This window comes from Neovison vison, chromosome 1, assembly GCF_020171115.1.
Source record: "Neovison vison isolate M4711 chromosome 1, ASM_NN_V1, whole genome shotgun sequence".
NCBI classification, from domain to species: Eukaryota; Metazoa; Chordata; class Mammalia; order Carnivora; family Mustelidae; genus Neogale; species Neogale vison.
This window is the reverse complement of record NC_058091.1, coordinates 114880781-114895652: the sequence shown is the minus strand read 5'-3', so window position 1 is coordinate 114895652 and position 14872 is coordinate 114880781. Positions and strand designations below refer to the sequence as shown.

General features: G+C 41.9%; 1 protein-coding gene across 4 annotated transcripts in view; it reads left to right on the top strand.

Annotated features, from left to right (window-relative positions):
- The window catches only part of SLC17A5 (solute carrier family 17 member 5), a 54338-nt gene extending 40922 nt beyond the window's left edge, over window positions 1-13416 (top strand). For 2 of the 4 annotated variants that reach the window (XM_044254649.1, XM_044254642.1), the window contains 2 exons: window positions 5968-6058; window positions 9755-11188. In XM_044254649.1, the coding sequence (XP_044110584.1) occupies window positions 5968-6058; window positions 9755-9892 (229 nt within the window). In that variant the 3' untranslated portion in view covers window positions 9893-11188. Of the gene's footprint in view, window positions 1-5967; window positions 6059-9754; window positions 11189-13299 lie in introns of those variants that run through there. The other 2 variants (XM_044254632.1, XM_044254657.1) reach the window with 2 other exon arrangements.
- The last annotated feature ends 1456 nt before the right edge of the window (window positions 13417-14872 follow it).

Here is a 14872-nt window from a genome sequence, read left to right as displayed (position 1 = left end):
GTAGTCAATATATGTATATATGTGAACAGCATATGTAACTTCTAAAAATATATCGCTATACAAATATAAGGTCATCTCATCAAAGTCAAAATGATTTCCCTCCCTTACATTTTGATTCAGCCCTTCAGAAGAGCTTGCAGTTTTTATTTTCCAACTAGAATTTCTTCCTTCAAAGGATGCTAGGTTGTTTCTAGTTCTCCGTGTCTTGGTTAACTGGGGGATCACCTATCTTTTTTTTTTTTTTTAAAGATTTTGTATGTATTTATTTGACAGAGAGAAATCACAAGTAGATGGAGAGGCAGGCAGAGAGAGGGAAGCAGGCTCCCTGCTGAGCAGAGAGCCCGATGCGGGACTCGATCCCAGGACCCTGAGATCATGACCTGAGCCGAAGGCAGCGGCTTAACCCACTGAGCCACCCAGGCTCCCCAGGATCACCTATCTTTTGACCATGTTGTTGCTTAGTTGCTTTTTCTTTGGTAACAACTGAATGCCCATACACTAGATAACGCTCTGGTAATTAGAATAAGAATATTTGAGGGCCACAGACTGTTAAGTATTCAGCACTGGAGCTTATGGTGAAAAATCAAGCTCAAGAAAACTGATAATTCCTATAGATTGAATTCGGTGATGACTATGGCAGCATTATTCAGGCAGCATTACAGATTATAACCTTGTATTACTAAGTACTGATTTGGAGTCAGACAAATTGGGTAACATTTTACAGTCTTTCTTCATCTGTAGTATGGAGATAGGAATCCCTACCTTATGGAGCGGATTTTGCTATTAAAATGGGATATGTGTTGGGACGCCTGGGTGGCTCAGTTGGTTGGACGACTGCCTTCGGCTCAGGGCGTGATCCTGGAGTCCCGGGATCGAGTCCCACATCAGGCTCCCAGCTCCATGGGGAGTCTGCTTCGCTCTCTGACCTTCTCCTCGCTCATGCTCTCTCTCACTGTCTCTCTCTCTCAAATAAATAAATAAAATCTTAAAAAAAAATAAAATAAAATAAAAAATAAAAAAAAAATAAAATGGGATATGTGTAAAATACTTAGAGCCACGCCTGACATAGGTTTTTCAATACACAATCAGTAATCCTATTAACATAAAGATGTGTTTGTGGTATTTTCCAAGCCTTTTCCTCTCTAGATTAAAATAGATTTTCTGTGGATAATTTTGTTGCCCAGATACACAGGAATTGGAGAGACTTTTAAAGATTAATCCCAGAGCACGCTAGTACTGCACCAGCACAGAGTACAGACTGGGTCTGTACAACATGTTTTTTTCCCCAGCAGTCATCCATCTTTCATGGCCCTGCCTGGCCAAGTGTAATATAAATACTTGAATGAGTTTCTTGGTGCTGACATTTAGGATTTCACAGCGTTCGTCTGCACTTAATATCTGTCACTGAAAAGGCCTGGCAACATTGCAGTTGGTGCCTCCTACTGCCAAGGTGTTAATGGTTTAACTAAAAAAGAAAAAGACATGTTCTGCCAAGCTTGGTTAATTTAAGATACACTCCCTAAAGGGCATAAGCCAAAAAGACCTGTGCTGTACGCTTTTGTTACTGTATCCAGTATGAACGAGTTTTGAACATAAAAATGTGTGATGGTTGTAGATCATTGACTTGGTTTCAGCAGGATGTTTTATTTAGGCACCGTATTAGTCAACTGCCATTCAGAAAGCCACAGACCAGAGAGCTTAAAAAAGTAGAAGTTTATTTTCTCACAGTTCTGGAAGCTCAAAGTTGGAGATCAGGGTCTCAGCATAGTCAAATTCTGGTGAGAGCTCTTTTCCTTGCTTACAGATGACCCCCTTCTCCCTGTGTCCTCACATAGCCTTTCCTTGGTCAGTCCTCACAGAGATAGAGTGAGTTCTCTCTCTTCCTCCTCTTGCAAGGCCACCAATCCTATTGGGTTAAGACCCTACACTTATTTAACCTTCATTACCTCCTGAAAGTTGTAGCTCCAAAGAAGTCACAGTGGGAGTTAGGACTTCAACATGTGAATTTTGAGAGGACACAGTTCAGTCCATATCAGGCACTTGTCCACAAGGAAAATGGGGAGAGAAATTGCAGATTAGTCATCTGCAGCCAAGACACTGGATCCTAAATACTACTAGAAATAATAGTACCCCACAATAAGACCGGATGGACTAATAAATACTGAGCTTCTTTAATTTGGACCAGAATTGTATTTTATTTTATGATAATACTGATTATTTCATGAAAATGAAAAGTTCTTGGGGCAGCTGGGTGGCTCAGTCGGTTCTGCCCTCAACTCTTGATTCTGGCTGAGGTCATAATCTCAGGGTCCTGAGACTGAGTCCCATGACAGACTCTGTGTGTTCAGCATGGAGTCCGCTTGTCCCTCTCCCTCTGCTACTCCTCCAACCCCTGCTTGTGCTTGCTCTCACTCTCAAAAAAAAAAGTTCTTTTTTTTTTTTTTAAGATTTTATTTGTTTGACAGAGATCATAAGCAGGCAGAGAGGCAGGCAGAGAGAGTAGGAAGCAGGCTCCCCGCTGAGCAGAGAGCCTGACACAGGGCTCTATCGCAGGACACTGGGATCATGACCTGAGCCGAAGGCAGAGGCTTTAACCCACTGAGCCACCCAGGTGCCCCTCAAAACAAAAGTTCTAATTGGACTTTGTATATACCTAGATGACTTTTATGAAAAAATTATAAATGCCATTTACTTAGTTCACCAATTTTTAACTCCACCATCATCTTTAAATTTTTTTTTGCTAAAAATATCAAAACTAACTCTAACCCATGCTCTGAGATCTGTGGTCTAGATACTATCAGGACCAGGATACAGGAAATACAGGGAATGTAAGATTATGTTATATGGTATCTCAGGGATGCAATCTACACAAAACAGAATGCAGGACTGTCTATAGGACAAAATCCCAGCTTCTTCAGTTAAAGAGAGAGAGCAATAAAAAACTAATAAACTATTGATACACACAACAACTTGGGATGATGTTTATTTGTTTATTTTTTTAGAGATTTTATTTATTTATTTGTCAGAGAGAAAGCACAAACAGGGAGAGCTGCAAGCAGAGGGAGAAGCAGGCTCCCCTCTGAGCAAGGAGCCCAATGCGGGACTCGATCCCAGGATCCTGGGATCATGACCTGAGCCCGAAGGCAGATGCCGAACCCACTGAGCCACCCAGGCATCCCTGGGATGTTTAGCAAACCCCATATGTAATCCAAAAGGTTGCATACTGTGTGGTTCCATTTGGATCAGGAATCAGCACGCTTTGGAGCCGGTACCCAAGAGAAGTATTCGCGTCTTGAGACAAAGCATCACCGGCAGCCAGCACAGCCAGTGCCCCGGGGTTCCATGGTCAGGGCCTGGAACAACTGCGGGTCACGTGCCACTTCTCTGGTCAGCATGTACTGAACGAGCATATATGTGCTCGCCCTGCAAATAATAAAGGGAAATAAAGCACGACTTTGCAGTGAGACTATGGAATCTGAATTAGCAAACTTGACTTAGAGAACAATTACCTCCTAGAACCCATAGCACTGGCTTTAAGGACGTAATAAAGTTCTGGGAAGACAGGGCTCAGTGTGAGCTGAACTAGACAAAGGAAGCTTCGCGCAAGAGGTGCTGAGCAAGTGGTCTGGACAGAAGGAATATGGATTTCAGACAGCGAGTAGAGTATGAGGGAGGATAACAGGAATGAGCATAGCAGATGGGAGCAGCTGGGTGGGAGCTGTCGGAATCCGAAGTGACACAGTCTGCAGCACTGGGTAGTGAGACCAGGTAGATGGACCAGGGAGGGCGAGGCCATTGCACATCAGGCAAATGATAATAATCTCCTTAAGGGCAAGCATTAAGCCATCCTCGTAAGTTTTAGAGTAGGAATGACCTCAAAAAATTATGATTATTCAAATTAAAGCTTATACAGTCTTAGAGGCAGTTCAGCCATGTGTAAAATATCCTTAAAAATATTTATTCCAGGGATGGACGCCTGGGTGGCTCAGTTGGTTGGGCGGCTGCTTTCGGCTCAGGTCATGATCCCAGCGTCCTGGGATCGAGTCCCACATCGGGCTCCTTGCTCGGCGGGGAGCCTGCTTCTCCCTCTGTCTCTGCCTGCCATTCTGTCTGCCTGTGCTTGCTCTCTCTCCCTCTCTCTCTCTGACAAATAAATAAAATCTTTAAAAAAAAAAAAATTTATTCCAGGGGTGCCTGGGTGGCTCAGTGGGTTAAAGCCTCTGTCTTTGGCTCATGATCCCAGAGTCCTGGGATTGAGTCCCGCATCGGGCTCTCTGCTCAGCGGGGAGCCTGCTTCCTCCTCTCTCTCTGCCTGCCTCTCTGCGTACTTATGATCTGTCTGCCAAATAAATAGATAAAATATTTTTTAAAAAAATGTTTATTCCAGTAGATTCTGTTTTTTGACCGGGTGCTAGTGACATGATTCTGTTCACTTTATAGAAATTAATCACACTGTGCACTTACGGTTTGTGTTCATTTCCATATGTATGTTATACTCAAAAATAATGTTTTAGTGTACTTGGTGGGTGCTGGGGGGACTCACATGGGAGCAGCAGGTACGTTACATGTGAAGCCATGAGTGATAAGGGAAATTATCTATCACTGACTGGCCAAGGTCACATAGATGGTCAATGGTAGAACTAGAAGTCACAGGATCTTTAGGTCTCCTGACTAGCAGTTTAATATGACTTCTTTATGGAAAGTAAGCGTTTCGTTCAGCCTTCCTTAGTTTATATACATTCCTTATATATTGGAGAAATCAGACCATTAGCACTTTCCAAATACAAGCAGGAATTCTTCCTTTAAAGATTTGCATCTAAACATAACTAAGAATATCCAACTCCTCTAAGCTTTATTCTTAAAATAAATCAACTTTCCCTGAGTTATTAAAAATGCATTTTTTGTTATATATACACCCATACAATGTATACCAAACTCGTCTACTTCTGGGAAGTATGCAACGACTTAGCTATACACATATACATGATAAGTGGAATAAGTAAATCGGAAATTGCTAAGTTCAATATTATTTCATTTCATAATAGTATATTAGAAATATATACATGTAAACAAAAATAATTAGAATATTTACCAAAGTATTAATATCAATTCTCTCAAAGGTAATTTTATTTTCTTAAATTTTTTTAATTTTCTTTTTTTTTTTTTAAAGATTTTATTTATTTATTTGACAGAGAGAAATCACAAGTAGACGGAGAGGCAGGCAGAGAGAGAGAGAGGGAAGCAGGCTCCCTGCTGAGCAGAGAGCCCAATGCGGGACTTGATCCCAGGACCCTGAGATCATGACCTGAGCCGAAGGCAGCGGCTTAACCCACTGAGCCACCCAGGCGCCCAAATTTTTTTTTTATTTTCAACAATGAAATAGATTTCGTAATCAGGAAATAAATTCTTCTTTTTTTAAAAAAAACTAAAGAATCTTAAGACACATCAAACTTCCTGTCTAACACAATCCTGTACCCTGTACGAAAATCAATCTCAACACTTTTCTAAATCACTATAAAGAGGATTTTCATTTCAGTGATGGCGTTCCCCTATGTAATATTGGAATGCTTATTAATTATTGAAATGCAAGTTTTTCACCAGCTAAATATATTCAATCCAGCTTAGTAAGACATTTCTTTTAGACATGAAAATTCACAAAAATAGGGGTACCTGGGTGGCTCAGTGGGTTAAGCCGCTGCCTTCGGCTCGGGTCATGATCTCAGGGTCCTGGGATCGAGTCCCACATTGGGCTCTCTGCTCGGCAGGGAGCCTGCTTCCTCCCCTCTCTCTCTGCCTGCCTCTCTGCCTACTTGTAATCTTTCTCTGTCAAATAAATAAATAAAATCTTTAAAAAAAAAAAAGAAAATTCACAAAAATATAGACTGTTCTGAAAGTAGTACAGCTATCTGTTGAAGGAAGCTGCTTCAGTGTGTAACACAGTAATCTCTATGAAAATGTCTTCTGCAGGTATGCTGGCATCCTGCTGGGCATCACAAATACATTTGCCACTATTCCAGGAATGGTTGGGCCTGTCATTGCTAAAAGTCTGACCCCTGATGTAAGTAGATAATTTGCTTATATATGCAAACGTCTATACAATTCACTTGAGCCTGCACATCTGTCAAAATTTGAGTACATTTTAATTGAGAGTAAAATTCTGAATGTTTATTCTTATGCAGTTCTTTACATCAGCAAAAGGTAAGTGCCATACTGGACAGGAAAATCTATTTTCCAAGAACACCCCTTGGTTTTTAGACAAAACAACAGAACTAAGTTCAACAAAGCTGTTGTAGCTCACACCACACAAGTACTTAAAAGTGGTGATATTTTACAAGGTAAGTAACTTGTGTCTTTGGTTCGAACAAATTAAAACTGGCAATGGAGCTATTCAAGAAGTGGATCCACAAAGGTGAGGTATCAGGAAGTCGCATGGGAATGAGTAAGGAACTGGGGAAGTGATCACCACTGAGCGGAGCAGAAGACTTGAGAAGACATGGCATGTGTCTTCACATCTTGAAGGATGACCACACGAGAGATGGTGACTTACTCTTGGCAGTTCCACAAAGACAGGTGAAGAGAAGTAATAAGGACACAATAGGAAAATTCTGTTAAAAGCTGTCTACTCTGTGGAAAGGGCTGCCTTATGAATTAGCGAACCCTGAAATAGTCAAACACGGATTCTATAGGCATTTCATGAGTGACTATTAATATGGCAGGTACTGAGGATCCAAAGGCAAAATGACAAGCTTCTGCACTTGTGAAACTCCTCATTTAGGGATGGCACATAATCGAATAGCTAAAGTACAGTGACGAATACTGCAGGGGGAAAAAAAGTGTGCAGGGTGCTGTGAGGACAGGGGAGAGCGCATGCAATTTGTGGGGAAGGAGCCCTGGAGGAGTGAGCAAGGTGTGGGAAGGGCACTGAGTCTCCGAAATGCAGTGGGCCCTAGGGTGGTCCCACCTCCAGCGGGGAGGCAGCGTGGTGCCACATCAGTCAGCAGAGACTCAGCACTGTACCAGTGGCTCACAGTGTATAAGAAAGAAAAATAAAAGACCTCTGACTCAAAATTTCTGTTTAAAAAAATCTAAAGCCTGTTGAAATATATTTTTCAAGTGACTCACTTAAAGCTCTAAGAGACTTAATTTTCTCTTTGTCTCTGTGATCAGATTAACACCACCTAATCCTTAAGAATTTCAGAATATGCTTACAACCTTTCTTATTACTAAATATACTGATTTCAGATGTGTATGTGTTCACCACAATGAGTGTTCCTATTTCTTCTCTGCTCCCACCATTCATTCATTCATTCATTCATTTCAAGATTTATTCATTTAAGAGAGTTTGTTCCTTTGTGCAGGGGGAGGGTGAGGGGCAGAAGGAGACAAGCAGACTCTCCATTGAGCGGGGAGCCTAACGTGAGGGTTTATCCCAGGACCCTGAGATCATGACCTGAGCCAAAATCAAAAGTCGGTCACTTGGCAGACTGAGCCACCCAGCCACCCCTGCTCCCACCATTTCTGATTCCTTACTTGAATGAATCCAAGCCTCCTTGTTACTATGTTCTCTCACTTAATAGAAACGGATGTTGGGAAAGTTGTGATTTTTTCCCCCCTAAAATTCTGTGTCTCCATATGGACATGTCAGAAATGTTTAACCTTATCTCTGCGGAGCACTGTGGCAACACAGGAACCTAAGTCAACGTACTACCATGTATTAATTTCATTTATTATGGATAATCATAGTATTTCTGCTAAGAATACGTGGATTCCTCAGTTAAAGTCTTGAATGTTTATAAAGTGGGAACTGAACTGGATTTGGATAGGCTATCATAGCATTTGTTTAATGTTATTAAAAGGATATTGTTTTTTTTTTTTTAAAGGAGAACACAGGGGTCCCTGAGTGGCTAAGTCGGTTGAGCATCAGACTTTTTTAAAAATATTTTATTTATTTATTTTTTGACAGAGAGAGACACAGCAAGAGAAGGAACTCAAGCAGGGGGAGTGGGAGAGGGAGAAGCAGGCTTCTCACTGAGCCGGGAGCCCGATGCCGGGCTCAATGCAGGGCTCAATGCAGAGCTGATGCAGGGTTTGATCTCAGGACTCAGGGATCATTACCTGAGCCGAAGGCAAATGCCGAACGACTGAGCCACCCAAGCGCCCCAAGCATCAGATTCTTGATTTCAGCTCAAGTCATGATCCTCGGGGTGGTGGGATAGAAGCCTGCATCCGGCTCTGTCCTCAGTGTGGGGTCTGCTTGGGATTCTCTCACTCCCTCTGTCCCTCCCTCTGCATGTATGCACACACACACTCTCTTTCTCTCTCAAAATAAATAAAATCTTTTTTTTACGATTTTTTATTTATTTATTTGACAGAGAGAAATCACAAGTAGACAGAGAAGCAGGCAGAGAGAGAGAGAGAGGGAAGCAGGCTCCCTGCTGAGCAGAGAGCCCGATGCGGGACTTGATCCCAGGACCCTGAGATCATGACCTGAGCCGAAGGCAGCAGCTTAACCCACTGAGCCACCCAGGCGCCCGAAAATAAATAAAATCTTAAAAAAAAAAAAAAAAAAGGAGAAACACATACTTTACAATTGTAATTGCTCACAATTGAAAATTATTGCACTGCCTCAGAAACTTTGCAGAATGAGCCAAGTACAAATAAGTAACATATTGTTAGCATATCTAAACAGTTACTAAAATTTAAGATGGATTTCTAAGGTTTTTTTTTTACCAAAATACATGAATCTCTGATCAGCATAACAGAGTGCTGTCTTTCTCCATGATTTTCCTTTTTTCCTAAAAGAATGATCTCATACTAGCTTCCTAGTGCCTTTCCTTTTTCTTCCTCATTGCCAATTCCCCTGCTTGCTTTTTCTTTTCTCCATGCTGCAGATGTAGCATTCTGGTTAGACTGACATTGCAAAATCCAAAAAATGGTTGTTTAAGTTAGTCACATGACCCAGAAATTAGCTAACTGCCTGATGTTTTTATACCACTGTATTATACGCTAAACAATTGTGTTTTGCTGATCGCTTAACTGGCAGATCCCATCCATGTCCTGTTTTGTGGGTCAATCAGGAGTTCTCTGTGCTGGGCCTCCAACTTGAAATTCAAAGCCCATCTTAACTCATCCTTTCTTGATCTGGCTTATATCTCCCATCTAGGGAGATGATGGGCAAGCATACTGCTTTCCTAGTACCACATGACTGAAAGCCATGCCATGTTTTATTTTGAGTAAATCTGAGTGAACTTTGAGTAAATGTTGGAGTAGAAATACACAGATCCTAAGTATACAGCTGGATGAATGTTCACACACTCAATGTAACCAACACCCGTCAAGAAACAGGACGTTACCTCTCTTGCAAAGCCTCTGGGTGCTCCTGGCTGACATTCCCCTTTCACCCTACCAAGAGGAGACCCTATTCCTGCTTTTAACACTATGGATTAGTTTTGTGTAATTTTGAGCTTTTATATAATCGAGTTTGATAAAAATGCAGTCATTTAATACGTACTCTTTTGTGTCTGGCTTCTGTGTAACATTTCGTTAGGGAGCTGCATCTACATTGTTGTAGCTCATCCATTTTAGTTGCTGTATAGTATTCCACTGAGCAAATATATCACAGTTTCACTGTGGAGGGAGCTTGGGTTGTTTTCATCATGAGACTTGTTCTAACAGTCTTGTGATCCCACCTTTTCTATAAAGCTGACTATAAACAAAATTTTTTTCATGTGCATGTTTCTCTTTCTCCCTGTAGAACACTATTAGAGAATGGCAAACAGTTTTCTACATCGCTGCTGCTATCAATGTGTTTGGTGCCATTTTCTTCTCACTATTTGCCAAAGGTGAAGTGCAAAACTGGGCTCTCGACGATCAACATGGGCACAGAAACTGAAGGAACCAATAAATAATCCTGTCTCTATTGAAGTATTTTTGTTTATCATGTAACCTAAAAGTGCCTTTGATATTTTAAATGTGTATGCAGTCTATATAAGAAAAAACTGGATGAAATTTTTAAGGCTTGTAATCATGAAATGTCACGAGTTGCCAGATTAGTAAAATTCACTATTTTTAATCATTAATAATCATTAATAACATGTATCCTGTAACTTACACTTGAGGGTCATATATCTGGCTGTAAATCAGGCAACATAAAGTAGGGAAGTTCTATTGATTTTTAAGGGGCATCCTTGAAGGAATGAGTTGAATGGACCCCTCTATACCTTTGCTTAATTAAACTACATAATAATTCTCAGGTCTTGGTAAACACTTGTTTTTTACTACTTTCCTCATATAAATTATTTTTTGACCACAGCCCCTGACACTTAGGTCTCAAACGATAGCATCTCCACAGAGCTGCCAGCCACGGTATAATTTGGCTTGGCAACCACACGAAGGGAAGCATGCCCAGGCAGCTGCCAAGCATTCCCTCCCTGACTCCAGGGACGATGCCCAGCATTTATCAGAGGCGGCATCCAAGGCCAGGGTCAGTGCCAAGTCTTCAGATGGTGTTCTCCCCCTAGGCGTTGTTAATGAGAAAGATTCGAGCAGGCCCCAGGGCAGCAAGAGGCACCTCTGCGGTCTCCATACAAATCCTCACACTTTCCCTCACCACCGCCCCCAAACTGGAACACTGATTGGCATGTAACCTTCAAGAGAGTGGTGTGATGCCCAATTAGCCACAAATAAAATCATCCTTTATTAAAACTACTTTCACATGGATTAGAACATAAATTTCCAACTCTCTGTGTTCTCTGGGCTTCGCCAGAATAAGTAAAAAAATTTTCTTAAAACTCACATTTTTTTTTTCCATTTGTCTACATGTTACCTTCTGGTTTCAGTTGAAAATTGAAGTGACTTTTATTTGGGCCCATCACCTACAACCAGTAGTGGAATCGTCCTTACTTCCAGTTGCTAAAATCCTATATTCCAGTGTTTCCTCCGAACCACCTTCCAGCGGCTCTTGAGCATGCTTGGAGGGCATTTATGTGATTTAGAACTTGATTTATGTTTTGCTATGTTTGTTTAACACTACCTGTAACATTTTAAGTAAAACTGATTCATGTAATATGATGTGGATATATTTCTGTAAATTTATTTTTTAAATCTGTAAATAGCTTTACATTGCTATGGTGATATTTCTTTTATAAATCATCACAATAAACATTTTTGGATTGGTTTTTGGATCTGACAGTCCTGTGGTTATCTCTAGTATCTTGGTTGGCCCTGTGACATCTCTGCCATCTTCCTCAAGCCACCAGGCTATCTCCCCGGGTCCCTCTCTGTACCACCACCAGGCCAAGGAGACTCGGGCCATCTAAGGGAGATAGCACGAGGAATCTCTATTGCCATCAGCCTGTCCTTCCTAGCTTTGCAGAGGGCCCGCTCTTCTCCCCAAAGCATATGCCTACACCACATACTACACTACATATGCCTACACCACAGACCTATACCCTCTCCTACCGCTCTAAGCTCTTTACTTAGTAATTCCTCTGCAATTTGCTTCTTCAGTCTCCACCTTTCTTCTTGTTCTTTTCCACCTGTCTCGAAGACACTCAAGTCTTCTCTAACCTTTAAAAACAAAAGTATGAAATTCTTCTGGGGACATAAAACCACAAATACATACAGAGTATCTCTACCATGATATTCAAGAAACCAGAAAGAGTGGTGGCCTGGAGAGAGAAAAATAGGCAACCAGGGTAGGAAGGAGAATTAATTTTCACCTTACCACATGTGGCAATGTGACTGTTTAAATTAAAGCATCATTTAAATAAACAAACACCTGTTGCTCAAGCTACTGCATAATCACCACCAGGTTTTCAGCTGCCCACTAGACAACCCCATCTGGTTATCTTCTCCACACTTGGGACTTTAAATCCAACCTCTCTCCTTCACCTCCACCTCCACCCCCAATAAAACCTGCTGTTCCTGCCACTTTTCTTACTCTTGCTAGGAGCTCCGTTTCCCCAGTCACTTCGGCTTGGGGCTGGACTCATTTTTCATTCCTCCTCTGTCCACCTCCACCCCACCCCCAACACCGTGTAGAATTAACCACCTGTCTTTTCCATTCCAGTTTTTCAAGTCTCTAGAATTTTTTTTTTTTAAATCACTCTCCCATCTTCTAAGTAAGATCATCTGGAATAAGTAAGATCTATATTAAGATCATTTTCTAAGTAAGATCTATTCCACCTGGAACAGAAAAGTTAAATGGTCTCACTGCCTGGAGTCTGATCTTCTGTCCAATTTCCCACTTGTGCTGGGTTATTGGTCTCAACACACCTCCTCGCCCTGATCAGGATGCTCCCCCTAGCTGAATCCCCTGGCTTCCCATTGCCTACCCAGCAGCCTGCTCTCCTCCCTCCACCTACTCCACCCTCACGCCCCGCACTTTGTCCAAGGTACATCTGGCTACTAAACTCTTCCCCAATGTGCTCTACATTGTCCCTCCCCTCCACACCTTTACCAAATCCATTCCTTGGACCTGGAAAGTCACTCTTCATCCCCACCTCCTTCATGACCCTTGACTTCCTCCAATCTCCCTGATCTAGATGTGGGCTATTCCTCTGATCCACTGAAACATCATATTATTTATCTTCAGGGTTTTTTTTTTTTTTATTTTAATCTCAGGAAAAGATCATTCATTCATTCATTCAACAAGAATATCTCCTTTTTGCTAGGCAATAAGGATACAGATATGCATCTGACACAGTCCTTTCCTTCCCTGCCGGCCTTCCTGGAGCTCTGGCAGACTCCCTGGACTGCTTTCTTCTCCATGGCCTTTTCTTTATAATATGTATGAATGTGTTTGTGGCTAATCTCCCTATGACATTCATCGGAAGTATCTTGAGGGCGAGGTACATTTGATTCATCTCAGCATGATCTCCCTCATAACAATATATACTTTGTCTCAATATTTTACTTGCTTAATAAATATTTAGTAAATCATCCTTTGGTTAAACGGACTACACATTGGATTTTTCATCTCCTGTGTTGTTCTTTTCTCAAAAAAAAAAAAAAAATTAAATGAATGTGCCAACAGCAATACCTTTTAATGAAGAAATGATATGCTAGCCTCAAAGTATGTATAACTGGCAGTCATCGGTAAAAGGTTTTGTAAGTATTTGAGAATAGCTTAGTTCTAGATAAGCAAAATACTTACCCAGTTAATGCAACAAATATTTATTGAGCATTCATTATGAGCCAGGCTCTGTTCTTTGCACCTGAGGTACAACAGTAAAAAAAAAGCAAATCCCTTCCCTCATCAAGCTCACATTCTAATTTATCAAACATTTTTCTTCATAGGTTCCAGCCTTTGACACCTTCCATGTAAAAACGTCATTATCCACCCAACAATCAAATCCAGCAGGAATGAGTGAGCCAGCCAACCTTGAGAATCAGAGTTAGGAGAGAAATGGAGACAAAGACGGAAGTCCGCAGGTCTGTATTAAGCACCGTCAGGTCCCTCCTGCTGCAGCCTGTGTTTCATTTTCAAATATCAGAAATGGAGATGTTTGAATTTAGACCCTGGTGCAAAGTAAGGAATCTCCTCTCCAAGAGCAGTTTATCACTGTCCTAAATAAAATTCCCTGAACAGGAAAATATCGATAAGGGTATCGAGAAGGCAGGAAGAGCACCAGAGGAAGTGGCCCGGTTCCCCTCTGGAAAAGCACCAGTTATTGCCTCAGATGAATAGACTGGGATAAATGTCTAATTTCAGTGAAAGAATACATTATCTCTCTCATAGAAATGTAAATGAAGGCGGATCACAAAGCCCTTTCAGACGCCTCTGCCTTTTAGAGCAACCAGAAGCAGAAAAGCCAAATGTAAGTTTGTGCTCTCAAGATTGAGTAATACAGAAAGCACTTTCTAGAAGCTCCTGCTCTGGAAAGCTGTGAGGACACCCATGCAGAAAACAAATGGCATGTAACAAACTCTCTGCCATTCTTTTTCGTGTGCTCTGATGAGGAAAAACACTAGTAATTTTCCAAGCGCCTGTTTACTTTCACTTTATCTTGATGTTGGAGGAGGAGGAAACTCAGAAGCTCCACGTCACTGGCGGTCGGTGCTGGTAGAGCGTGAAGCCATTCTTGCACAACCCTGCTTCCCCTCAAAGGCCTTCAAGCCAGGAGTAGCTGCACTGCGGCAGGCAGGGGGAGCCCTACCCTCCCACACGTCGCATTAAAGCTTTTCTTGAAGAGCTCTTTGGGGCGGAAGCAAGCATTTCAAAGAAGTTATGGCCTCCCAGCATCAAGGGTGCATACTGACCCCCGTCTTCCTGTGGGGCCCTGCATTTCTCACCAACAGCCCCGGTTGTGAGCACTGTAACGACCTCACACTCACGCCACAGTCTGGAACTTGGGATTGAAAGTGATCTGGATGGAACAGTCTGGTCTTTTTCACGCTCAAGAATCGTTCTGGGTGAAGGATCGGGGATGTGGTGACCGGAAAGTCCAGTGTGTACATTGGATAAATTACCTACACAGTATCTGCTATAATGCCCTTTTCTTTTCTTTTTTCTTTTCTTTTCTACACCAAGAAGCTCTTTCAGATGTCTGCAGTGCTTTGAATCGTTCCACCATCCGAGGCAGGAAGTTGATCCTGGGGCATTCACAGGGTTGTCTTTGTGATCTTTACCCAATACAGAGCTCCGCAGATGGGCAAGAGCGTTTGTACAGCACTGGCACACAGCTCCGCTCACTTCATACAACCACCTGGCAAAGGCAGGGACAAGACCTGTTTAAACCTGGAATCAGAGGCATGTTCTCTGACTGTTAAAGAAGAGATCTTTGGCCCTGGGGGACTCAGCCTCCCAATGCCAACTAAAACCAAATAAGCCCACTGGCTTTATTTATTTATTTATTTACGATTTTATGTA